This window comes from Heloderma suspectum, chromosome 6 (assembly GCF_057233095.1).
Source record: "Heloderma suspectum isolate Gila_16-S chromosome 6, 16-S_ref, whole genome shotgun sequence".
Classification (NCBI taxonomy): Eukaryota; Metazoa; Chordata; class Lepidosauria; order Squamata; family Helodermatidae; genus Heloderma; species Heloderma suspectum.
In genome coordinates this window covers 69,012,580-69,039,264 of record NC_139463.1, presented here as the reverse complement: position 1 = coordinate 69,039,264, position 26,685 = coordinate 69,012,580, and the positions used below count along the sequence as shown (strand labels likewise).

Here is a 26,685-nt window from a genome sequence, read left to right as displayed (position 1 = left end):
AGTAATGCCGTAAGTTCAAATCTCACCAGGAAATGGTGTGACCATGACAATGGGGTTACTTGGAGCCCCCCAATCTTCAGACTACCCATCTTACATCTTGGAGCAAAAACCAAATCAACGATGTGCCCTGCCTCATGTGTTGGGCCACTGACATACTGAGACAGCCCCAGGGTTGTCATGGAGGCCATGAAGTCCTGAGCTGGAACTCCGGAGGCAGCCTCAGCATGGAAGTTGAAGTCACCCAGAACCACCTGGGTTCCTCCAACACCACACTTGCAACTGCCTCCACCAGCTCAGTCAGGGAGGATGCTAGGCAGCAGGGTGGGCAGTACACCAGCAGCATCCCCAATCTGTCTCTATGGCCCAACACCAGGTGGAACCCCTCAAGGCCCGCTCCAAGGTGGGGTGGTCTCCTGGTGATAGAGATGGAAGTTCTATGAACCACGACAACTCCCCCCCCCCCCGGCCCTCCAACCTATGTTGGTGCTGCACTGAGTACCCAGGCGGGCAGAGCTGAGTCAGGTTGACTCCACCCAGCTCACCCACCCAAGTCTCAGTGATACACACCAGGTCGGCCCTCTCATCCATGATTAAATCGTGCATGAGTGCGGCCTTATTGCAGACCGATCTGGCATTAAATAGCAGCACCACAAGACAGGGGGGCTCAGTGGAAGAGCTACCAGCTACATGAGAGCTAGAGGAGGGGGGTAGAAGGGGAACAGTATATAAACACCTGTGGCCCATTCTACTTTGATGTCCCAACCCCCTCCTCCTAGTGTATCTCCTTCTGCCCCAAGTCACTGGAATAGTGGTGCCTCCTCCATGGGTCCCCACATTAGAGTCTCCTAGGCACATCCTTACTGCCGTAAAATACCCATACACTCTCCACAGCCACCTACCATTCAAATATACAATCAATCAGTCAACTTATACACTCCACTCATCCAACAATCACTCCCAACCAAACTAATACAGTCACAGTTTGTAATTGTGGTTGTAACCAGTTAGGACATCAGGCTTGTTACCCAACCAAATAAAGCAGAGAACAAGTAAAGTGCTATTTCCTAGCCATGTAACCATCTTCCATTGGTTCATGCTCATTCTATCTCACCTGGAAGGTGACAAAGCAGTTCTCCCCCGCACCCCCGGCTCTCACCCAGGGTAAGCTCCACTTCAAGCTACCACAGGCTCCCACCCTGGGCAGAGAAGTAGTTGTGGGATATGAAGCCTCTATCCCCTGTCTCTCACCCAAGGTGGGCAACAATAACATAAAAAGAACTGCTGTTGGCAGAGGGTCCCTGCTCTCACTCAGGGACACCTCACTTCACACACATCGCTTCACACAGTACAGGCAATCAATAGATGACCAGGATGTAAGTAATCCAAACAGGAAGAGAAGATGGAAGGCACCCTCGCCCTCGTGGCAAACCGAAGGGGCTAACCAAAGGGGCACGCCCCCTTTGGTGTCGCCCCCTTTGGTGTCGCCCCCTTTGGTGTCGCCCCCTTTGGTGTCGCCCCCTTTGGTGTCGCCCCCTTTGGTGTCGCCCCCTTTGGTGTCGCCCCCTTTGGTGTCGCCCCCTTTGGTGTCGCCCCCTTCGGTGGCAGCCTCCCGGTGGCGGCTCGCCACCTCGTAGCAGGGCAGATTTTAAGTCTCCACAATGCCTGGAGATTTCAAGCCTCAAGGATAGCACTTTGCTCCAGTTGGCTGGAGAAAACTTCGGCCGGTGTTCCCACTCACTCTGCAATCAGCGCAGGCCGACGCAAGGCAGGATACTGGGAGATGGGGAGGTTTACAGGCAGCAAGCAACCAGCCAGCTGTAAACGGTGGACAATCCTCTCCCCTCAGTTCTTTCCTCTCACCAGTCCAGCAGTCCAGAGTGGCCAGTCCTGTATGTAGGGTATTGTCCCCCATTCCATTTAACATTTCCCCATGTATTTACCAGTCTCAGCAGAAACTTTTGTTTAAATTTTTAATAAATTTGCGTAAATTTTCAGAAAGTTAAAAAAAGATCCGGAAGTCCACAGTCTCCGCGCGGCCTGAGGAGGTCGGTCTGCAGCGGATTCCACAGGTCAGATTCTTAGAGATCCAAGCTCATTTTAGTCCATCTCAAATTTCTCCATCATCCCTAATGTCATCTGCCACTCCCGCCTAGGGATGACGGAGAAATCCGCCACAGACTCCAATGAGCCCAGATTTTTTAGAATCCAGCCCCCCGGAGTCTGTGGCGGAATGGACTACTCCCCCCACCCCACCCCCCAGAATTCTCCCCGGACGGACCCTACCTGCTGCCAGCCGGTCCGGGCCTGTCCACTGCCATCTGTCCACTGCCCGGACTGCCGACGCCATTTGCGTCCCTGCTCTTTTCGGTGATAGGCTACGTAAATATTTATGTAGCCTATCACGGCAAAGAGCGGGGACACAAATGGCGTAGCGGACGCCATTTGCGTCCCTGCTCTTTGCCATGATAGGCTACGTAAATATTTACATAGCCTATCACTGAAAAGAGCAGGGACGCAAATGGCGTCGGCTATGCCGGACGCCATTTGCGTCCGCAGCCTGGCAGCAGACGGAAGTCCAGCTGCGGATGGGCCCGGCCAGCAGCTCCATGGAGTCGCCACGGAGCGGACTTGCCCGAGGAGGATTCCGGCGGGAGGGATGGATCACATCCCCCCACCCCATGAACACCCAAACTGGAAAGGGGTGAGTATTTCGTACACCCCTACTCCCACCCCCTCTTGAATTTCCCTGTTCTGTCTCAGCATAGCAGCAATCCTCACACGAGGTGGGGTGTGGGGGTGTGGAAGGGATTTTCCCAGCACTAATAAATTGTGAGCTCTCCCTGTTTTAATGCAAAGTATTTGGGGGTGGCTTGATCTCGAATGGGCAATTGAATTTATTCATTATTTCATTTCTATACTGCCCAATAGCCGAAGCTCTCTGGGCGGTTCACAAAAATTAAAACCACAGAGCGCAGCATAAAACAATATAAAATATGAATGCTTAAGCCACAGTATAACAGTACAAGCAGAAGAAGACCTAGCAGCAATGCAGAGATTTAAAATACAGATTTAAAACAACATAACTAAAAGTCTTGGAAGCTAAAATGCTAAAATACTGGGAGAATAAAAAGGTCTTCACCTGACACTGAAAGGAGTATGACGTAGGCGTCAGGCGAACCACTCGAGGGAGCTCATTCCACAGCCAGGGGACCACTGCAGAAAAGGCCCTCTTCCTGGTAGCCACCCACCTCACTTCCTTTGGCAGGGGCTCCCGGAGAAGGACCCCTGAGGATGAACTTAAGGTCCAGGCAGTCACATATGGGACAGTTAGAACCTATTAGCTTTACAAAAGACCCACTCCTGTTGGAGATGAAAACTGCTGGAACTGGTTTGTTGATATGGATCTAGGCAGCTGCCTGAATGTTTGGACTCTCCTTGGGGATGTGACCTTGGGGGCCGTCATGATGAGTACCTGCACTTCACAGCTTACCACTGTGCCACCGGTTGTGGGTTGCCTTTTGACCCTCTTTGAGCATAATTCTAGAAACGTGACATATAAATAAACTCAATGATGATTATATTCAGAGCAAGTGGGTGAAACCCTGTATTTATTTATCTATTTCATTTCTATACCGCCCCATAGCCACAGCTCTCCAGGCGGTTCACAAAAATTAAAACCACAGAGTGCAGCATAAAACAATATAAAATATAAACACTTAAAACCACAAAATAACAGAACAACCAGAATAAAACCAAGCAGCAATGCAGAGATTTAAAATACAGATTTAAAACACCAGAGCTAGAAGACCAGGAAGCTAAAATGCTAAAATACCGGGAGAATAAAAAGGTCTTCACCTGACACTGAAAGGAGTACAACGTAGGTGCCAGGCGAGCCTCTCTAGGGAGCTCATTCCACAGCCAGGGGGGCCACAGCAGAAAAGTCCCTCTTCCTGGTAGCCACCTGCCTTACTTCCTTTGCCAGGGGCTCAAGGAGAAGGACCGCTGAGGATGATCTTAGGGTCCGGTCATGCACATATGGGAGGAGGCGATCCTTCAGATAACCTGGCCCCAAGCCATTTAGGGCTTTGAATATTAATACCAGCACTTTGAATCAGGCCTGGAAATGGACTGGCTGCCATTGCAGCTGGAAAAGTACGGGCATAATGTGATCTCGTTGGCCTGTCTCTGTTAACAGTCATGCTGCCCTATTTTGGACTAGCTGAAGTTTCTGGACCGTTTTCAATTGCAGCCCCACGTATAACGCATTGTAGTAATCCTGCAGGTATTTGTGGCAGGTCCCACTGACAGGTGGAATCATGGCTGATGAATGGCAGAATTTTCACAGGTGCAAATTAATTCCTGTGTGTTTTTACAGGCCACTTAGGAGTGAGGTGTTGTCTCCATCGAATACTTATTTTGAAAGTTGAAAAGATGCGTAATTTGAATAGTTTTTATTTAATTTGTTTGAAATATGCCCAGCTGCGGGAGCTCCAGATCAGCTCAGGGCAATAACGTGGGCAGGTTTTGAGTGAACTATTAGCTCCACCTGCTGACGGCAGAAGGAATAGCCACCAAGTGCACTCTAATGCACAATAATGTTGCCCAGTTTTAACTCGCACAGCTGCGTTCATATATTTTACAAAATATCTAGGTGCAGCCCAGTTATACTACATGTGCACAGTTGCTCTAATAAGCCATACGAATGGTGCATAAATCTCAAGTTAGATTTAATCCAGAGTTAAAGTGTTAGAGATTGTGTTGCATGTTCCATATCCACGTAAAGCTGTTAGTTATTTTTAAAATATAATTACATCATCACTTCTGTTTATTATTTCTTCTTCTTTTCTCTCATCCTTTGTGAATTAGCCAGCAGTAATGCCACTCCCCCCTGCTTAGCAGCTGCTGTTCCTCCCCCCTAAGTCTCCCGCTGGCCTGCCCCCTTTCCCCATATTTATTTATTATGTATTTATTGCATTTATATCCTGCCTTTTTTCCTCTTGAAGAAACCCAAGGCGGCATCCATAATCCCCCTCCTCTCCATTTTAGCTTCACAACAACAACCCTGTGAGGTGGGTTGGGCTGAGAGTCAGTGACTGGCCCAAAGTCACCCAGTGAGCTTCCATGGCCGAGTGGGGACTAGAACCCGGATCTCCTGACTCCCAGCCCAACACTCTCGCCACTACACCACACTGGCTGTCATATACAATCTTACAAATCTTTTGTTTTCACAGTCTCCTTCTGTCTTCCCATTACAATTGTAACATGCAAACTTAGCAGGACACACACCCTTCCGATGTTAGCTTAGGTCTTTTCTTCTCCCTCTGTCCCAGCAACGTTTCTCTTTTGGACATAACTCTGGGTGCCTGCTTCAAATTGGGAGATACTGGGACACCGCTGTACCGGTTCCCACAATTCCCTGAGCGTGCAGCTCTTCCCATGAGTCTCAAAGGCACCAGGAATATGAATTCTTTCTCTCTAGTCCTTCTGTTTGGAGACCTCAGGTCTTTGTTTCCCCTTTATTACCACCTGAAATACCTCCACATTGCAGTCTCCATGATCTGTGAAATCTTTGTTGTTGCTTGATCTCTGTCTCCCCACTTCTTCCATCTGGCCTCACACAGGAGCAGTCTGAGTTGGCCACTAATCCTAATTTCACGTCCAGTCATTTTGCAGGGGACGGATTTGCGGGCATCATTATCGACTGGATCGATAACGTGGCAGTGGCCACAGTCAGGATGCGAGCTGCCCCACCCTGGCACTGTTTTTTTTTTTTTAAAGCATCCCAGGGGGCTTTTTGCAGAATGGGTCCATAAGGGAGCCACCTCCCCACATCTCTCCCACACCAGAATGATGTACTGGATTTCGTGCACTTGCTCAAATCCTAGGCCCTCGTCCTGCCTCAAGGTCCCTTCGCAGCAACACAGCTGCCTCCCTTTTCCCCCAGCGGTCCTCTTCCCTGGCGAACCACCACTCTCCTTGGCCTGTGTAACCACCTGTTGCTCCTCCAGGCCACGGATGATGAGTCCTGCATCAGCGAGGTGACTAACAGCATCTCGGAAGAAACGATGGACCTGGCAGGAGGAACTGGGCGTTGCCACAAAGGTACTTGATCCAGGAAGCGGGCCGGTGTGTGTGTGTTTCGTAGGGGGGAGGACAAAGAGGTGGGGCTAAAGAGTTATGGGCTGGGCTCATGCGGGGGGGATCCATCCTTTAAAACCTTTCCCCTACAGTGCCTTATTCTGGCCTTCCAGAATAAGTTTTGTATACCAAATAATCAAGTACAAGAGTCAGGGAACTGACTGGGAAGCTGGTCAAGGGGGCAGCGGGGGGGGGAGGGGGACTTATAGGAATTGGAAGGGACCTCCAAGTTCCTCTAGTCCAGGAAGCCTGCTGCTACAGCATCTGCAATAGGTGGCCTTCTTCACATAGCAAAAACTGACTTACAGAATTAGCTAGTGCAAGGTGTGGTGAAGGCTGCTGGCGTAGATGGCTTTAAAGCAGGGGTCCCCAACCCGGTGCCTGTGGGGACCTCCAAGGGTGCCCACAGACTCCCTGGCCCCTTCAAAAATATTTTTTTTGAATAAAAACTTTGGAAAATGTTAGGGCAGTCTTCTTTCTCTCTTTTTCTAGTCCTGTTCTTTCTGTCCCCTTTAACTCACTGTTTCCTGCCCTTTCAGTCTCTAGCCTTGCTCTTTCTCTATGCCTTTGCCTTCCTCTTTCCCCCTCACTCCCAGTCTCTGCTGTTGCTGTTTCTCTCCCCACCACTTTACCTTGCTGTTTCTCTCCCCTCCCAGATTCTAGCCTTGCTCTTTTTCTCCCCTCCTTTGCCTCGCTTTTTCCTCCTCCCTCCCAGCCTCTAGCCTTGCTATTTCTCACTCACACACACAGACACAACTTTAGCTCACTTGTGACTAGCCAGGCGTCCACAACAGCCATGATGTGACTTGCCACATCCTCCATGGGAGCCATTTTGTGGTGGCGCCCACAGCAGTTTCTCAAATTCCCAGTTGTGCCCACGGGTCCAAAAAGGTTGGGAACCCCTGCTTTAGAGCCTTTATTGAACATATTCCTGGAGGATGGGGTCCATCTCTAGCTATGTCCCACTATCTTGGAGGTAGGGAACCCATGGCCCTCCAGATATTGTTGGACTCCCAGCAGTCCCAGCTAGCATGTCCAGTGGTCAGGGTGATGGGAGTTGTAGTCCAACATTGTCTGGAGGGCCACAGGTTCCCCACCCCTGCACTAAGTAGAGCCTCCATGTTCAGAGGCTACCAGAATGTTGGAGACCAATCATGGAGGAGGGTCAGCCCCTTCTTAACCTTCTTGTGAGTTCCTAGAAGCAGATGGCTGGCCCCTGTTGGAAGCCCAACACTAGAGTGATGGGCCTTTGATCTGGTTCAGAGGGCTCTTTGTGTGTTCTTAAGGAAATGGGGTGTAAATGGGCAGAATTGGGCTTTTTCCAGCACAGAATCCATAGAAAGCCTCCTCTGTCCATGCCCTGGGCAAACTGCGCAGAGGGAGTGTCGGAGGTTCCTGGGTGGAGGAGGCAGGTTTTTGGCGCCCAGTCCCCAAGCCAGCCTTAGGACCTGACCATCGCGGCTTGCGTGCCTCCCGACAGGCCCAGCGCCAATGCATTGTGTTGGGGAGTCCTCCGAGAGGAGCCTCGGCCTGCCCGTGCCTCTTCCTTTGTACCTCCCTGGGCCGGGACCCGGGACAATCCGGCGGAACTGCCTCCCGGCCTCTCATGTCCACGCCAGCGACGTCAGCGTCTGGAACATTCTTCGCAACAACATCGGCAAGGATCTCTCCAAGGTCTCCATGCCGGTTCAGCTGAACGAGCCCCTCAATACGCTGCAGCGCCTTTGTGAGGAACTAGAATACAGTGCCCTGCTGGATGCGGCCAACCGCAGCCTGGAGCCCTGTGAAAGACTGGTACCTGCCTTTCCCTCTATTTCCTTCCCCGGGCCTCGGCTGTGGTGGGCAGACCGGAATGTCTTCCCTGTCATATCCCTCGATCAACCAACTTTTGATAAAAACTGGAGCCATGTCTGTCCTGCCCCACACCCAGGGACTAGGGGTAGTTTGGGCTTTTATGTCTGCCCACTCAGAGGTATCCCATTATTTCTGTCCTCTTCGGACGCCCTAGCCAGGGTTCAGTCCTGAGACCTGTATGGAATGCTAGGGCCATCCAAATGTTGCTGGACTACAACTCCCATCCTCCCTCACCATTGACTATGCTTGCTGGGGCTGATGGGAGTTGCACTCCACCATCTTGGGGGAGGGGCACATGTTCCCTCTACTTCCTAGTCACTTCGGAGTAGGGAATATCCGTTCTGTCTGCATTTTGCGAATTGTTGGGTGACTTCTGTTCCATCATCTGATCAGTCACAGAATCGGATTGTTTCCAATTTCCCAAATTTGTGCAAATTCACATTTGCGAAAATTCCCATGCAATGGCTGGCTGGGGAATGCTGGGAGGTGCAGGACTTTTTTCTGTCTAAACATGCATAGGACTGCGTCCTTGGATATCAGCCCCTTCCACTCCCTCCCGACCTCCAAGGAATGCATTTTTCTGGGAGGAAAGTTCCTTCTCAATGTGATGCTTGGAGCAAAACTCAGCCACTGAGTAGAAATGTTGATGCGTAGCATGAGTTGCACTCTCTCTCTCTCTCTTTCTCTCTCACCCTGTACCCTCTTAGTTGGTGGTGGTGGTGGTGGTATTATTATTATTATTTAGATTTCTATACTGCTCCATAATTGAAGGTCTCTGGGTGGTTTACAAAGATTAAGAAAACAGAAGGAGATGAGCATCCAAAGTAAATCACAAAGAAGAGAAACAGGTTCTCAGGATGCAGGATATTGTAGGAAGCCCAACACATTTTGGCCTTTTTATTATTTTTAGGCCTTCTGCAGGGGGTAGAGAAAAAAGTCTGCAGAATGTTTTCACAAAAGATTGTCTCCTCTGTCAATCTACTGGAGACAGTCTATTCCAGTCAATCAAGTGGCTTGGGACCTTGATATTTGAGGGGGCACCTCCTCCTATATATGCCTGCCCGAGGATTGAGATCTGTTAGAGGAGTCCTCCTCTGCATCCCACCAGTACAAGACATACACTATGGTGGGACATGGGACAGGGCTTTTTTTGCTGTGGCACCCCAGTTGTGAAATGCTCTCCCCTTGGAGGCCCGATTGGCGCAGACACTGGTTTAATTTCAGCTCCAAGATAAAACAAGGCTTTTTACAAAAGCCTTTGAGGGCTAATTGGATTCCTTGAGTTTGTACACTGTTTTAACTGTTCTGTTGTTTTAGATTTTAAATTGGTATTAGCTAGCTTAATGATTTAATATGTTTTTAGTTATTTAAATTATTGTTTTACACTGTTTAAATTGATTTTATCAGTATGCCACCCTGAGATCCTAATGATATAAGGCAGGATACAGCTGTTTTACTGGGACCGCGGTGGCTTAGTGGTTAAGACGCTGAACTGCAGACTGGAAGGTCGGCAGGTCAGCAGTTCGAGACCAGAGTGCTGCGTGAAGGAGTGAGCTCCCGTCTTCAGTCCCAGCTTCTGCCAACCTAGCAGTTCGAAAGCAAGAAATTGCAAGTAGATAAATAGGTACCGCCTCGGCGGGAAAGGTAACAGCGTTCCGTGCACCTCGGTGTTCAGTCATGCCGGCCACATGACCACGGAAGCGTCTTCGGACAGCGCTGGCTCTTCGGCTTAGAAACGGGGATGAGCACCACACCCTAGAGTCAGACACGACTGGTTGGGGACACCTTTATCTTTTTTTCAGCTGTTTTAAATAACTAACTAAATAAATAAATATTGGAGACAGTCTTTTGCGAAACAATTCTGCAGACGTTTTTCTCTACCCCCTGAAGAAGGCCTAAAAATAAGAAAAAGGCCGAAAAGCGTTGGGCTTCCTACAGTAATTTTTTATTTCATCCTGAGAACTTGTTTCTCTTCTTTGTGATTTACAAATATTCAAAACCATTAAAAACACAGCATACAAAGTTTAGGAAACCATTTACATAAAAACAAGACAGTTGTTTTTAACACTTTACGCAATCAACCATAAAACAAATCCAGGACCTGATTAAAACCCATCATGTGCTGTTAAATGCCTGAGAAAAGAGAAAGGTCTTCACCTGGCGCTGAAAAGATAACAGTGTTGACATCAGGCAGGCTTCCTCAGGGAGATCATTCCACAGTTATAGGGCCACCACTGAGAAGGCCCTCTCCCTTGTTGCCACCTTCCGAGCCTCCCTCGGAGGAGGGCCTTAGATGCTTTAAAAGGGGGAGGGTGGACAGATTGATAGAGGGTAAAGCTATCGGTGGCTGCTAGTCATGATGGCCGCGTATCGCCTCCAGGATCAGAGGCAGCTGGTTTCTTAATACCAGGTGCGAGGCAACAACATCCAGAAGGGGCTCTGGTCTTCACGTCCTTCTCGTGGGCTTCCCAGAGGCCTCTGTGGGAAACAGGTTGCCGGGCTAGATGGGCCTGTGGTCTGATCCAGCTGTTCTTTTCTGGTGTCCTTACAAGGGAGTGGCCTGAGATTGCACCACCCCCTTTGGAAAGGCAAAGTCTGTGACACAAACAGATGATCGTGGCCTTCCCTTCTTCTCTTATGGCCAGGGGTGTTGAACCTCAGGCCTAGTGGGTGGGGGGGGGGGGCAAATCCAGCTCACCTGTAGTTCCAATCCAGCCCCCAGAGTTCACTCATTTCCTAAGGCTTAGTTACTGGCACTGAGAGCTTTAGGCTGCAATCCCATGCACGTTTAGACAGGGAAAAATCCTACAAGTCCCAGCGTTCCCCAGCCAGCATAGCTGGCTGGGGAATGCTGGGACTTGTAGGACTTTTTCCTGTCTAAACATGCATAGGATTGCAGCCTAAATCTGCCATCTGGGACTTGTAGGACTTTTTCCTGTCTAAACATGCATAGGATTGCAGCCTAAATCTGCCATCTGGGACTTGTAGGACTTTTTCCCGTCTAAACATGCATAGGATTGCAGCCTAAATCTGCCATCTGGGACTTGTAGGACTTTTTCCTGTCTAAACATGCATAGGATTGCAGCCTAAATCTACCATCTGGGACTTGTAGGACTTTTTCCCGTCTAAACATGCATAGGATTGCAGCCTAAATCTGCCATCTGGGACTTGTAGGACTTTTTCCTGTCTAAACATGCATAGGATTGCAGCCTAAATCTGCCATCTGGGACTTGTAGGACTTTTTCCTGTCTAAACATGCATAGGATTGCAGCCTAAATCTGCAATCTGGAACTTGTAGGACTTTTTCCTGTCTAAACATGCATAGGATTGCAGCCTAAATCTGCAATCTGCTGATGTTTTTAGCCTCATTTTGTCTTTGGTCCCGAAGTATGGAGTGGCCACTGTCAAAGGCCTATGCCAGGGATGCAGAATTTCAGGCCCAGGGCCTAAATCCGGCGCTCCTGGGGACCGAGTCCGGCCCTCTAGGGTTCTCCAAATGTCTTTGCCCCCTTCCCTGAGTATTGCCCGCCCCCCCGGTGGCTTGGTGGCTTCCCGCCTTGTCCCCATCCCCGTCCCTTCACCCATTTGCAACCAAAGCGTCTTCCCACCAGGTTCGGAGCCCCTCTCCTTTCCTCGCAGCCCCCCCACACGCACTCACGTTTTTCTCCTGCGTCTGTCCCGCAGCTCTACATGGCCGCCTTCGCCGTGTCCGCCTACGCTTCCACCTACTACCGCGCCGGCAGCAAGCCATTCAACCCAGTGCTGGGGGAAACGTATGAGTGCGTGCGGCCGGACAAGGGCTTTCGCTTCGTGAGCGAACAGGTAACGAGCTAGCGGGCAGGAACGAGGCGGAGACGCTCTAGCCACCTCCGACGATCGGGAGGGCAGCCAGGGCGAAGACGGAGCGGGGTTGTTCTCTGTCGCTCCACTGGGCAGGAGCGGAACCCATGGGCGGAAATGACAGGGAGGATTTCAGCTAAGCATCAGGAGGAACCGCCTAGTGGTCGGAGCTGTTCGACGGCAGGACGGTCTGCTACCAAATCCTACCCCCAAAATAAGTTCCGCACCTGGGATAGCTCCTTTAGAGTTCTGCCTGAAACCCAGAATGGATTCACAGCCCCACCGAAATCGGAGCCACCAGCCTCCACTGGCCTCAAGAGGCGGTGGGCTCCCCTTCACTGGAGGGATTGAAACAGAGGCTGGACAGCTGTCTGTCAGGGACACTGGAGTTGCATCCTGCATTGTCGATCCAGCTCTGAGCATGGGGCTGGACTACATGACCTCTAACGGCCCTTCCCATTTTAAGGATCTATGATTCTACCTATCTGCTGGAGAATTTGGCAAACAGATTGTCTTACAATCCCGAGGGATTGGGCTATTGTTTTCCATGTGTCCCAAGCGGTGTAGTGGTTGGGACTTTTTTTTAGCTTGGGGGGGGCAGGGGGGATGACAATGGAGGGAGAGTATGACATGTTTCTAAATCATGAGCAACGTGGGGAGCAATGTGCTGGAGCGAGGGTGGGCTAGAAGGAAACATTCTTCTCCAGGCTCTGACTCAGAACAGGAGAACTTGGTGTTATCCGAGGAAATGGGATTGGCAGCTGGTTCAGCAGGGACAACGCTGCCCCTTTCCCCGGGCCATTTCCCCCCAAGCTGCCAATACAGCCCTCCCCCCATGTCTTGGAGTGCTGCTGGGAGCAGCGTGTTTTGGGAGAGGCGCAGGGAGAAAAGTAGCGGGCGGAAGAAGGCTTCGGGGCATGCACGCGCACACGCCTCCCTGCCACCTCTCTGCTGAAAATTTGCCCCGTCTGACTGCTTTCCTGCTCTAGAATAGAGAGGTTCTGCTCTCGGTCTGCTCTTTAACTCACTTTAAAGTGAGTTAAGCAATGATCTCGGAAGCTAAGCAGGGTCAGCCCCGGTTAGTACTCAGATGGGAGACCGCCTGGGAATCAGGCTTCCTGCACTGAGCAGGGGGTTGGCCTCGGTGACCTTGTAGGCCCCTTCCCACCCTATGATTCTATGGGGTCGAGCAAAGGGATGGATGCGCCCGATCTCGCCTGATCTCGGAAGCTAAGCAGGGTCAGCCCTGACTAGTGCTTGGATGGGAGACCACCTGGGAATCAGGCTTCCTGCACTGAGCAGGGGGTTGGACTTGATGGTCTTGTAGGCCCCTTCCAACCTTATGATTCTATCACGTCGAGCAAAGGGCTGGATGTGCCTGATCTCACCTGATCTTTGAAGCTAAGCAGGGTCAGCCCCGGTTAGTACTTGGATGGGAGACCGCCTGGGAATCAGGCTTCCTGCATTGAGCAGGGGGTTGGCCTCGATGGTCTTGTAGGCCCCTTCCAACCCTAGGATTCTGTGAGGTTCTATGAGGAATGCTCTTCTGTGCCTGAACCGAGCAAAGGCAGACGCGAAAATGTGGGAGGGCAGGCCGTAAATGGGATCATTCCTGATTGCCCCCTGACCTGGCAGTTTACCCACAAAAGTGGGCCCAAAATCCATGATCAGTAACTGGCGAACGTCATCCTCTTCTTATTCGTTCTGCTGATGTGCTGCCTTCCCTCTAAGGAGATCAGGGTTCTTCCCCCCCCCTCCCCCACGCGCGTTTATCCTCACAACAACCCTGTGAGGTAGGGTAAAGCTGAGAGAGAAAGCGACTGGCCCTAGAGTCAACCAGGATGCTTCATGGCTGAGGTGGGGATTTGAACCTGGGTCTCTCCAACCGCACTGTTCACCACACTGGATCCCCATCCTGTGGGTGCCGCATTGGACTGCACTCCTTCTCTTAGGACAGCAGCGGGGCCACTCTCACCCACGGAAGCTCTCCTGCCCACGGAGGTCCTTTGCTGAGCCTCACCCCCCTTTCAGGGGAGAGTAAAGCCCACCCTTTTTCCTGCCGGAGAGAAAGGCAGCCTTTCTCACATCCAACCACTGATCGGAGGCAGGAGCAGGGGCTTCCTCTCTCAGCAATATTATTTATTGCATTTATATTCCGCCTTCTTTCCTCTTGCAAGGAACCGAAGGCGGCGTCCATATTCCTCCTCCTCTCCATTTTAGCCTCACAACAACAGCCCTGTGAGGTAGGCTGGGCTGCAAGTCTGTGACTGGCCCAAAGTCACCTGGTGAGCTTCCATGGCCGAGGGGGGACTAGAACCCGGATCACCCAGCTCCCAGTCCAGCACTCTCACCACCACACCACACTGGCTCTCGTAGAGAGCAGTAGAGACAGTCAGCCTTTCTGAGAGGGATTTCTCCGTGCAGAGAGAGGCACTAGCACCCACGCCATGCCTCTCTCTTTCTGCACGGAGAAATGCCCCAGTGTTGTCATCCATCCCCCGGGAGGTGAGCTGGAAAGCAATCCGGCCCTCAGGAGTTAAACAGTTCCCCATCCTTAGGACTAAGAAAGCTGTGCCCTTGTGGAGGCAACTTCAGGGTTCTTGTTGCACCTTTCTTGTGGACCTCACAGTAGATTTATTATATTTTTATCCAGTCCCTTCTCAGAGAGGCCCTGGGGAACATGCCTGTCGCTCCGCTCTCTATTTTATCCTTGCCGGAAACCTGTCAAGTAAGTTAGGTTGAGAGGTTAGGTTCATCTGCCCATACCTATCCCCCCATGTGGAGTGTGGTTGCTGGATCAGGATGGCTGGATCGATCCAGGCAACACTTGGAATCTTTAATAAATCCTGCCTCAAAAAACCAAGGGGAGCCTAAGAGCACAATTAAGAACAGAAGTCCTGTTGATTCCTAGGCTGTTGAAGTGGTCAGAAAGAGGCACTGCACCTTTTCAGAACTGCAGGCTTCTTGAAGGCCCCTGTCCTGGAAAGGCTGGCGGCTTTATTGTCTTCCTCCTGCTCCCCACCCCAAATTGCAGGTATGCCACCATCCTCCTGTCTCCGCCTGCCACGCAGAGTCTGACAACTTCGTTTTCTGGCAAGGTGAGGCTCCAAGGTAAAAGCAAAAGCGTGGCTGGAAGGGGGTGTTGGGGGGAAAGCGGCCGGACACTCTCCTCAGGAAGCAGATGTGGGGTGCGTGCTTTGCTTCTTAGGTCAAAAAGACCGTTCCACATTGCTGCCAGAATCCAGTCCCAGAACCTGTTTGCAACCCCTGCACTCTGCCCTTGAACATAAAAGGAAGTCTGAGCATGTGCAGAGTGCTTTTCTTTTACCACTGAGTAACTAAAGCAGGGCCCCTGCATATATTACATTAAGGGGCAGGGTTTCGGGGTCAATTTCCAGGTAACCGCAGCGTCTGTTTTGCTTATTTTTGTTTGTTTTAAAAGAAATTAGCAACTGCCCGGAATCATCCCTTTGCTGTAGAACCTTCTGCAATACAGTAGTCGGCCCACACCACCACCCTTCAACATTTGGTTTACATCTAAAAGACATGTTGTGACCTCACTGCTTCTCTCTCTCTCTCTCTCTCTCTCTCTCTCTGGCTCTGTCTGTCTGTCTGTCTCTGGATTTTGTTTTGTTTAGACATGAAGTGGAAAAATAAATTCTGGGGCAAATCCCTGGAGATAATTCCTGTGGGTACCGTGAATGTCCAGCTTCCCAGGTGAGTTGCCAAACTCACTTCCTGCCCTTCGGATCCTTGTGGACCCCCTCCTGCCAACCCCAACCCCTGGACCCCCTTCTTTCGCGCTCTCTCAACAACAGGTTCGGGGATCACTACGAGTGGAACAAGGTGACTTCCTGCATCCACAACATCCTGAGCGGCCAGCGCTGGATTGAGCATTACGGCGAGGTGCTGATCCGAAACACGAGAGACAGCACCTATCATTGCAAGATCACCTTCTGCAAAGTAAGCTTGGACCAGGGCCCACTTTGGCTGGGGTCCTGCCTCACCCCTTGCTCCCTTTTCTGGGCTTGCCCTACCCTCTTTACACACACACACACGCACACATGCACACACCCTTTGCTCTGAACCCCCCGCCTGGAACCTGGATTTGAACCTAGGAAGCTGCCCTAGACCATTGGTCCATCTAGCTCAGTCCTGACTGCTCCAGGGGTGCAGGACCTTGGGCCCAAAGGCCAAACCTGGCCCTCCTGGGGTCCCAATCCAGCCCTCCGGGGTTTCCCAGATGGCCACACCCCTTTCCCCTGGCCCCAACCCCGTTCCCCCTAACCACTGATTGATTGGAGCTTTCCCACCATTTGTGCAGTTTTCCCCCAATCTCAAAGGTGGAAATGCCTCCCAGAAGGCTCAGTCACTGGCAGCAAGCACTTCAAGCTAAAGTACGTTAATATTTTTGGCCCTGCCTCCTTTGGGCTCTAGCCCCGCCCACCACTGGAGCGCGGCCCCCAAGAGCTTCTCAAAATGGAATCTGGGCCTCGGGCTGAGAGAGGTTCTGCACCCCTGGTCCACTCTGGCAGTGGCTCTCTAGGGTTTCAAACGGGGGACTTTCTCAGCCCGATCTGGAAATGCCGGGCACTGAATCGTGTGCTCTACCACTGACCTATGGCGACTCTTCTCTGTTCTTGAGCCACCCTCTGGGGCTCTTCCCTTTCCTGGCACACCCTGTCACACACCCTTTCCTCGCACACCCTTTCCTGCTGTGCTTTGTTGCCCTGGTTTGTGTTGCCTGAATTCTTTCCCTTGGACTTCCTCATCACCGTTCCTTGCCCCTGCCTCACAGGGCCTTCATTCCATGCTCTGCTGTCCTCACGCCATCCGTTTTGAGCCGTTCCTTTTCACCACCGCCCTGTGCCTTCTTCTGCAGATTTTTCGCCATGTGTATCTCTTGTGAAGGTTAACCACCCTGAAATCCACCAGCCTGGATCCCTTTTTTCTGTTAGGCTAAACACCTGATCCTGAAATTGATTCCCTCCCTATTGCCCCCAGATTTCTCCCTGTCCTCCCACCCTTTTGGTCTTTTTTTCTCCCCCTTTCCACCCCCCCAGCCATATTTTTTTCCGCCTCTACCTGCATCCCCCCGCCTCGATTCTACAATGCTGTCCTCCCTGTCCTAACCCCCCTCCCCTCTCTGGCAGGCGCGGTACTGGGGTTCCGGGGTCAACGAGGTGCAGGGCGCCATTCTCAGCCATAGCGGCAAGGTTATCCACCGGCTCTTCGGGAAGTGGCACGATGGGTTGTATCGTGGTGTGGCCCCCGTCGGCAAGTGCATCTGGAGGCCCAGTAAGGAACCGATTGCGCTGAGGAGTGGGCAGTGGGGAAACTGCAGCCGCCTGTCCTCCTGTAGGGGACTGGTGAGGCCTCATGCCACAATGGTTGGAACTCTTCTAAAATTCTAAGGATCTGTGATACTTTACTTGTTACTTTACTTTTACTTCACGTTCACTTTCATTTCACTTTCCCTTTTAGTTTACTTTCACTTTCCTTTCACATGATCAAGATTAGATGCCTCATAAAACAGATTCAATAGGTGTCATGCAAATTGTAAAATCAAATAAAACATACCACAATGGAATGCAACACGTAAACCTTTTTTTTTTTTTAAAGCTCCCTAAGGCCCAGCACAAAAAGCACAATTACCAGTACAATAGCGAAAATACCACTCATGGGAGTTGCGTTTTCTGATACTTTTTTTTTTTTGGTTGTAATTTTAAACCAAATATCAAGTTTCTAGCTGTCATTGTGGAACCTTGAAAGTACATATAAGTTTTGTTTCTAAAGGTTTGGAAGCCACCAGAAATCGTGTGGGTCAGGGCACCGGTGGTGAAGGCTGTTTGTTGGCCTCTCCTTCACTGGAGGTCTTTCAGGGAGGCCAGGGAGCCATCTGTCAGGGATGCTGTATTTGCATCCTGCATTGTAGGTCCTTCATGGAGCAACGGCTTGGACTAGACAATCCCCAGTACCCCTTCCAACTCTAAAATCATAGGATAAGACCTTTTAGGTGGCAGATTTTGGGTACTATTAAGGGTAACAGTCTGATCTGATGCATGGGGCACAAACCGCTAGGATGTTTTCCTGTACAAGCCCTCTTGAAGTGAAGGAAAGTTCTGCAAGAGGCCCCACCATCCCATGGATGGTGTAACCTCTGCCTACAAGAATCCTTATCTTGTCTAATACTCTTCCACACATTTGAATCTGTCTGTCCACTTTCTCCTAAACCACTTTGTTATCATGGGTGGAAAAGATATCATGGGAAAATGGGAAAGTGAGGAAGGTAACAGGCAGTGTTTGGGAAATCTGTGACCTTTCATCTGAGAGAGAGCTCCCACTTCCCTCAATGCCCTGATCCCCAGGGAGACTTGCAGTGCCTTTCTCTGCTTTGGGGAGGCATCACAGCTTTTGTAACACCAGCAGACATTGTTCTGATCCCCACCCTCATATCAGACTTATATGCATGTCTAACAACCAACATTCCCCATGTTGAGGAAAGGGGAAAGACTGCCTTGTTTAACACACTTAGAAGTAAAGGCTCAAGGATGAATGTGAGCAACAGGCGAGCAACAAACCAGCACAAGCTTTTGCCTGAAAACACCACTGAGTGATAGTGCATGATTTGGGGAACTGGGGATACATCATCCAAGGCTTGGGGCAAGCAGAAAATAAAAGTAGATTCTGCTCAACGGATTTTAAGCTACACGTCTTGCAAAGTCTTGACCAAAGAATAGGGCATTTGTTCCTGCAGGGACCACCCTTCTTTCATTTAGCAGGCCTTTGTAACATTAGCAGCCATTATTGCAATCTCCACACTCATCTCAGCCCTATTTGCATGACGAGCAACCAACACAACTCACCATCCTTGGGATGACTCTGAGGGAGTTGGGTAGGACTGACCCCATCCTTTCCCCTCCATTGTTGTTAGGTTCTCAGGGGGAGTGGGATGCAATGTGATGGATACCTGATGATCTGACACTTGTGTGTCTGTGTCCCCCTCTTCCAGACCCCATGCCTCGGGATTATGAGAAGAACTATGGTTTCACTCAGTTCGCCTTGGAGCTCAATGAGTTGACGCCGGAGCTCAAGCGCCTCCTGCCCTCCACAGACACACGGCTGAGACCTGATCAACGGTGAGGCCAGGGAAGCACCTGGAGCATCTTTCCCTGTATTTATTTATTGAATTAATTAATTTAAAACATTTCTTGGCTGCCGTTCAGGGCAGAATCCCTCCCAAGGCAGCTTACAGCAATAAAATACATAAAAACAGTTAACATATTAAAAGCGATAAAAACATAAACACTATAAAATAGCAATAAAAAAACAATAAAAGCCGACAATAAAACCAGCAACAACGACAATGGCAATATCAGCAACAACAGCAGTCATTTTATTTTAATTTTTTTCATCCCACCTTTCTGCCAATTTAAGGTGCTCAAGGAAGCTTATAATCTAACAGCTACGTTGTCCACAATCACCACTATAAAATGGATAAACAAAGGGTACAAAACTAACCAAGCTTTAGAAACCGCAGTCCAAGAGGATAAAAAAACACAGTCCAAGTGGATGAAAAACGCAGTCCAAGCATAAAAACTTGAGGATCAAAAGCTTCCTTGCATATCCACCAAAGCCCCATTAATACGCGCACAGTAGCGTGAGTGTAGTTTTGATGTGCATGGAAAGCTAACTCATTGAGTGTGATGCCTCCCCGCTTCCCCCAATGTATCCAGGTACCTAGAAGAAGGAAACGTGCAGTCCGCAGAGTCCCAGAAACGCCGGATCGAACAGTTGCAGCGAGACCGGCGCCGGGTGATGGAGGATAACAACATTCTCCATCAGACACGCTTCTTCAGGTATTTCCTCCCCTAATTTCTATTGCTCTTTGCTGGCTACACATGTAATGCACCTAGTACCATCCTTCCCTACTTTCTGTCCATATCATTCTTTCTCCAAGGAGACAGTGAGGTCTAGCGGTTAGAATGTTGGACTCGGAAGACGTGAGTTCAAATCCTCATTCAGCCATGAAGCTCACTGGATGACTTTGGGCCAGTCATTGCCTCTCAACCTAACCTACCTCACTGGATTATCATGAACATACACCCTGAGCTCCTTGGAAGAAGCGGCAGGGGGTGGGGGATATAAATATAATAAATACATGATACCATCTAAGAAGTTTCCCTTGGATATCTGGGCCTAATTGCTGGGGCATTTTTTTTAAAGGTTCTAGTCCTTATGGCTGCTAAGATATAGTTGAAAAGCAGTACTTACTGAGATCTCAAAAGCTAGAGGGGGTAGCTAAGCCGAATTTCTTGTTGCCAGGACACAGGACTCCAGTGATCTGGAACGTCCTTGCCATTTATAGAATCAGAATAGATTATGCAAAATAAGAAAATACAGGCAAACTTCCTTGATTTGCACAGTGAATATACAGGCTGCAGAATCCTTGGCATGTGATTTTGATTTTTTTAAGCATTTATTTTATTCATTACATTTATATCCCGCCTTTTTTCCTCCCTAAGGAACCCAAGGCAGTGTACATTCTCCTCCTCTCCATTTTATCCTCACAACAACCCTGCGAGATAGGTTGGCTGAGAGTCTGTGACTGGCCCAAAGTCACCCAGTGAGCTTCCATGGCCAAGTGGGGACTAGAACCCGGATCTCCCAGCTCCCAGTCCAACACTCTAGCCACTACACCATACTGGCTCTCGACACATTGCCTATACATATTGCAGGTTGCAGCTTCTTCTATTTTCCTGGTTCTGGAGAATGTATCAAAATCTCTCAGCTTCTTCTTTTAAACATAAGCTGGTTTAAAATTCCTGTTTAAAATGATGCTTCTCTTGCCAAGCCATTACCCAGGCTCCTAATGGGTTCCTTTCCTTTTTTTCTGGCAGGCGGCTGGTGGATGCCAACGGCAAGGAATCATGGGTAAGCAACAGCACCTACTGGAAGCTGAGGACGGAACCCGGCTTCAGCAATATGGACAGCGCCGTCCTGTGGTAGCTCCCAGCTGCTCCAGGAGCAGCTGTTCCCTTCTCCCGAAGTGGGGGAGCAGAAGATAAGGGCTCCCTGCTGCATAAGCACAAGATGATCAAGGCATGAAATCCTGGAATACCAGCACCTCATGAAGAGGAGTGTGCGGGGAGGGACACACTCACAGGACAGGACACTCCCCTAGGTGTCATGCACTCCCAAAGCAACCCTCCCCATGTGCACACTTGAGAAAGGCGCCCGTGGTCCATCTCGCATTCTCGCACTGCTGCCTGCTGGTTAGGCAGACTTCGGTGGGAGCTTGGACTGTCGCTGACAGGAAGCACTTTAGCGTTGCCTGGATCAGAGTGGTCCAGGGCGGAAGCGATGGGGCAAACAAGATTTACTGCCCCGAAGTCGCTTGAAAAAATGGGAGACGCTCTACTTTCAACGCCTGCCTTTTGCTCAAAGAACAGCAGCAAATCTACACTCCAGCAAAGAACAGCACAGGGGCACTGGAGTGGTTGTTTGCACAGAGGAGCCTGGATACGGACATTTGGGGTCCTTCTGACTACCTGGTAGTGCCCTTCTGGGGTGTTTGCTCACTCACCCTCCTTTCTTTTCTGTTTTTGAACTGCTTTCCTTTCAAGGGAGTTGAACTCTCTCTCAAGCATCTCCAGCTGGTTGTTGTTATGAGGTACAGCCTGGCCCAGGTTATAAAATCCCCTCTCTGGGAGCAGATTGGATGTGGAGGTAACCCTCTGAGGGGACTCTTTTCTCTCCTCCTACTGCAGCTATAGCACTTCAACCTCGGTTTGGCCGACGGGCCCTCCACGCCAGGAATGCCTGATAAAGCCAGGAGCACCTTCCGGGAGCACTCCTTGACCCCCGGCCCATTTTAAGGGCCGCTAGTGTTGAACCGGGATTGTGTGGGTGTTTTCCCATCTTGTCTCCGGTACGTCCTTCTTTCCCCATATGTCCCTCCTCCCCACCATGTTTCCTTTGGGATTCAAAGCAATAATTAAAGAGGAAGGGGTGAGGGAGAATTGTTGGCACGTCCCACAACCCTTTGCAGGAAAGTGGGATTCACTCAGCTAGCTCTTTGTACCTCAGCATCAGGTCTGGGCCTATCAGAGTATGTGAAATATGGAGCTGTCTTGGTTACAATGAGCGTGAAGGCGGGGGGAGGACAGGAACAAACGGTGAGACGAGTGATTCAGTAGGTGGAGGTTTTGCAGGAGAAGGAAAGAATAGGTATGTATATGTCTGCCCCGTGGAAGCAAAACAGGCCAGGGGAGTATAGGATAGTGTGAGGCCTGAGCACCCAAATCCTGTTTCTGAGGGAAGGAAGAAGGGAGTTCTGGCTGGCTGTGTCTAGAGCAGGCCCACCAAGCCAAAGGCAGCCCATCAGCCATGTTCTGTAGACCACCAGCTGCTTGACAACTGCAGGTTTATTGAGCCTCTGTTGGGCCCCCCCATACATGATTAGGGTTTGGCTTGGTGGGCTGCAAAATGTTGCAGGCTCAGCCTAGAGGAGGGATTCAGAATCCCAGGCCTGGGGGGACCCAAATGCAGCCTGCCTGGTGTCCAAATCTGACTCTCCAGGGTTCCGCAGATGGTCACACCCTCTTCCTCTGGCCCCATCCCCTTCCCCCTAACCATCAGTCGTTTGGTGGTTTCACGGCTTTGGTGCAGCTTTTTCCCCGTTCTAAAAAGTTGAAATGCCTCTCCTAAGGCCTATGAGGAGGCTAAGTTTACACTTTGGTTCCTAATGTATGTGCTTTCGTTCCTATTCCCCTCCGCCCACCTGAATTGTGGAGAAGGAGGAAGTGACTGCAACATGCCGCATGTGTTTATGATGCTGCCAAGTTCAGGCGCAACTATGGGAACTGCTTCATGCAGAACTCCCAGGACCATCTTCCATATTCCTGCATCTTGCCCGTCGATCTGAACTTTCTCAAGATGATAAAAATGTACACCTGATCCCATACTGGCTGCTTCTCTACAGCAGCCTTCCCCAACTTGGCGCCCTCCAGATATTTTGGACTACAACTCCCATCCTCTCTGGCCTTTGACCATGCTGGTGGGGCCAGTGGGAGTTGTAGTCCAAAACATCTGGAGGGTACCAGGTTGGGGAAGTCCGCTTTCCAGCATGAGTGGGGAAATGCAATGTGTGGACTACCTCTTGTCTTCCTAGATTCCAACTCTGGGAACAGGGCAGCTCCCTGGCCACACAGCTGTATTTTTCTTTTTTAGGATCCAGGGTCCTGGTTCTTTTTACCAGCAGCCATGAGGGAGAGAGTAAGATTCAAGCCAGGGCTACTGGCTTGAAAAATATAAAATACCGTGATACCCAAATCTTTCATTCACCCCTTGAGGCGGGGTGGGGGGGCATTTTTCTCAGTTGTCTTCATTTAATCGCCTAGCCAAACGTTTATGTGGAACTGAAAGGGGGGGGGCATCTTTAATTGAATGTCTGCAAAGCACTTTGGTTTTCTTCCTTGCTTGGGGGCTGTGTCGGGTTGGAGCACCTCGGCACAGCACTGTGTCCGTTGATTTGGGGACTCCATTCTGAGAGAGACAGTAGGGCCTGTCAGGGTCTCCATTTGTGAAGCTGTGATGGGGAGTGAGACTCTCTTTTGGCTTGTGGGGTTTGTCTTTGATCCCATTATTTGAACTACTTGATAAAAGCAGTGTGAAAATAACTTCGTACGAGGGAGAACCGTTAATTTCCCCACGCTGCGCCCTCCCAAAGATTCTGCCATACACACCCAATAGGCGTCCTGCCTTTCTATCCATCTGCCCCTCTCTGTGTGCTGGTTGTCTTGTCTGCCCCGAAAAGCAGGTTGGCCTGCTCTCATCCACCTTGCCCGGCCGGTCCGGAACACAGTCGCTGCTCCATCTTTTGTGTCCGCGTTGATTGGCCTCTGTTCTGTCCTTGTGTTGTGGCTTGAACACTCCACAGCGTGTCCAATAAAAAGAGATTTCAGAAAGTTGGTGTGTGTGGCAACCATTTTGTTCAGCCTTTCTACTGGCATGCCTATGTTATCTTCTCAGCATTCAGAGACTTTTCCCTTACCAACAACAATTTCATAAACATACCTAGCATTCCTATAGCACAGGCCTGGGAAACCTGTGGTCCTCTAGATGTTATTGGGTTGTAACTCCAATCATCCCCATCATGGCCAGTGGTTGGGGATGATGGAAGTTGCAGTTCAACAGCAGCTGGAGGGCCACAGGTTCCCACCCCTGATACAGCGCTTGGGAATGTTCAAAGCGCTCAACGTACATTATTTCAGTAATTTTTAGAGCAGGGTACACAACTTCAGGCCTGAGGCCAAATCCAACCGCCCAATGGTTACGCCCTATCCCCAGACCACCAAACATTTGGTGGTTTTTCAAGCTTTTGCACACACACCCCCGCCCATTTCTCTAAGGTTGAAATGCCTCTCCTAAGGCATAATTACTAGCAGTCAGAGGTTTAAGCTAAAATGTGCAGGTATCTTTGGGCCCACCACTTTTGCATTGAGCCCTACCCACCACTGGAATCCCCTCCCCCCAAACTTCTCTGAAATTGAATTATTTCGGTCCTTGAGCTGAAAGAGGTTTCCTGGCTCTACCTTAAAGGAGATCACAAAGAGGAGAAGCAGGTTCTCAGGATACAAACAACAAAAAATTATTGTAGGAAGCCCAACGGCGTTTTGGCCTTTTTCTTATTTTTAGGTTTTCTTCAGGGTTTAGAGAACAAAAGCCTGCAGAATGTTTTCGCAAAAGATTTGTCTCCTGTGTCAATCTGCTGGCAACTCAGTCAATCTACTGGAGACAATCTTTTGCATAAATCATTCTGCAGACTTTTTCCTCTACCCCTTGAAGAAGGCCTAAAAATAAGAAAAAGGCCGAAACGTGTTGGGCTTCCTAAAAAAATTTTTGTTTTGGCATCCTGAGAACCTGTTTCTCTTCTTTGTGATTTACTTTGGATGCTCACCTCTTTCTTTTTGCTATTATCTCCGATATTACAGATGGAGAGCTGGGCCTACCACTATGAATTCATGGCTGCGGGAAGATTTAAAACAGGGAATTTCTGACTTGGCCCTACACCACAGCGCTCCAGCTCTCAAAGAGCATTTTGACAGAGGCACGTTACTGCTGCTGCCATCCCTGCCAATCAGTGCAAACCAACGGGAGGAAATACGTGGCCACTCCCATGGTGACTTGGCCCTTGCCGAGAGCACGCATCCTTGTTGTTTTATCCAACAAGACCTGTTAACTCACAGCTATTTTCTGACTTTTGATTGGCCACAGTGCCCCGGCCCTTAGCATTTGCTGATCTCCTTGCTATATTTAGAGGCAACCAGTGAAGCCCAGCAGCCTGTGCCACCAGCTAGTGATCCTGGAACACATCACTCAGGATTGCTTGGTAGATCTGCCTAGGAGACCACCATGGCTTGGTCTGGATGTGAGCGCTCTGGTGCGCTTTGAGGCAGAAAGGGCACTCAGCCCAGCCAGTGTGGTGTAGTGGCTAGAGTGTTGGACTGGGAGCCGGGATATCCGGTTTCTAGTCCCCACTCGGCCATGGAAGCTCACTGGGTGACTTTGGGCCAGTCACACACTCTCAGCCCAACCCACCTCACAGGGTTATTGTTGTTGTGAGGATAAAATGGAGCGGAGGATTATGTATGCCGCCTTGGGTTTCTTAAAGAGGAAAAATGGCGGAATATAAATGAAATAAATAAATAAATAGGTGATCCTTTGGGAAGCTCTCCCCAGACTAATATTTGGCATCCTTGCCACAACCCAGTTGAAGGAGGCCAATATGTTTAAACCCATATTGAAGATGGGGAGAGGAACCGGGGTTAAGAGAGTGACATGCCTGGGCCATTTAGAAATCCCACATCAGAGGTGAGATTTGAATCAGGTATTTCCCGATTCGTATCTCAGACTCTAAGCCACCACTCAGGCTAACAAGGAGACAATGGCCTCTTATTTAGGGCGGTTACAACAAGAAGGGATTGCAAGGAGCTGAAAAAGGATCTCTCCAAACTGGGGGAATGATCATCAAAATGGCAAATGCATTTCGGTGTAAGCAAGTGTAAAGTGATGCACACTGGGGCAAAAAATCCCAACTTAAGTAAAAGTTGATGGGATCTGAGCTAGCAGTGACTGACCAAGGGAGAGATCTTGGGGTTGTGGTTGACAGGTCAATGAAAATGTTGACCTAGTGTGCGGCTGCTGTGAAAAAAGGCAAATTCCATGTTAGGCATTATTAGGAAAGGAATCGATAACGAATTACCAAGACCATATTCCATTTATATAAATCTATGGTGCGACCACACTTAGAATACTGTGTACAGTTCGGGTCACCGCACTTAAAAAAGTATATTGTAGAGTTGGAAAAAAGGCAGAAAAGGATCAATAAGCTGGAGCAACTCCCCTATGAGAAAAGGTTACAAGGTGTGGTACTGTTTAGCTTAGAAAAAAGGTGAGTAAGGGGAGACATACAGGTGTACAAAATTATACATAGTGTAGAAAAAGTGGATAGGGAGAGATTTTTCTTCCTCTCTCATACTACTAGAACCTGGGGTCATCCCATGAAGCTGATTATTGAGAGATTCAGGACAGATAAAAGGCAGTAGTCCTTCACCCAGCACATGTCAAACTATGAGATTCACTTCCACAAGATATAGTGATGGCCTCCAATTTGGATGGCTTTAAAGGGACTGGACAAATTTGTGGAGGATAAGGCTATCAATGGCTACTAGTCCTGATGGCTATATGCTGCCTCCATATAGCCATCAGGGGAACATGGGTGGGAGGGTGCTGTTGCATTCATGTCCTGTTTGTGGGCTTCCCGTGGGCACTGGCTGGCCATTGTGTGAA

General features: G+C 49.9%; 1 protein-coding gene across 1 annotated transcript in view; it reads left to right on the top strand.

Moving 5' to 3' along the window:
• OSBPL7 (oxysterol binding protein like 7) overlaps positions 1-23,804 on the top strand; it is a 42,897-nt gene extending 19,093 nt beyond the window's left edge. Inside the window, exons 13-22 of the mRNA XM_084804740.1 lie at positions 6,009-6,102; positions 7,619-7,932; positions 11,677-11,814; positions 14,867-14,930; positions 15,471-15,549; positions 15,651-15,795; positions 16,986-17,130; positions 18,845-18,971; positions 19,569-19,691; positions 20,733-23,804. Of these exons, the coding sequence (XP_084660866.1) occupies positions 6,009-6,102; positions 7,619-7,932; positions 11,677-11,814; positions 14,867-14,930; positions 15,471-15,549; positions 15,651-15,795; positions 16,986-17,130; positions 18,845-18,971; positions 19,569-19,691; positions 20,733-20,841 (1,338 nt within the window). The 3' untranslated portion in view covers positions 20,842-23,804. The remainder of the gene's footprint in view (positions 1-6,008; positions 6,103-7,618; positions 7,933-11,676; positions 11,815-14,866; positions 14,931-15,470; positions 15,550-15,650; positions 15,796-16,985; positions 17,131-18,844; positions 18,972-19,568; positions 19,692-20,732) is intronic.
• The last annotated feature ends 2,881 nt before the right edge of the window (positions 23,805-26,685 follow it).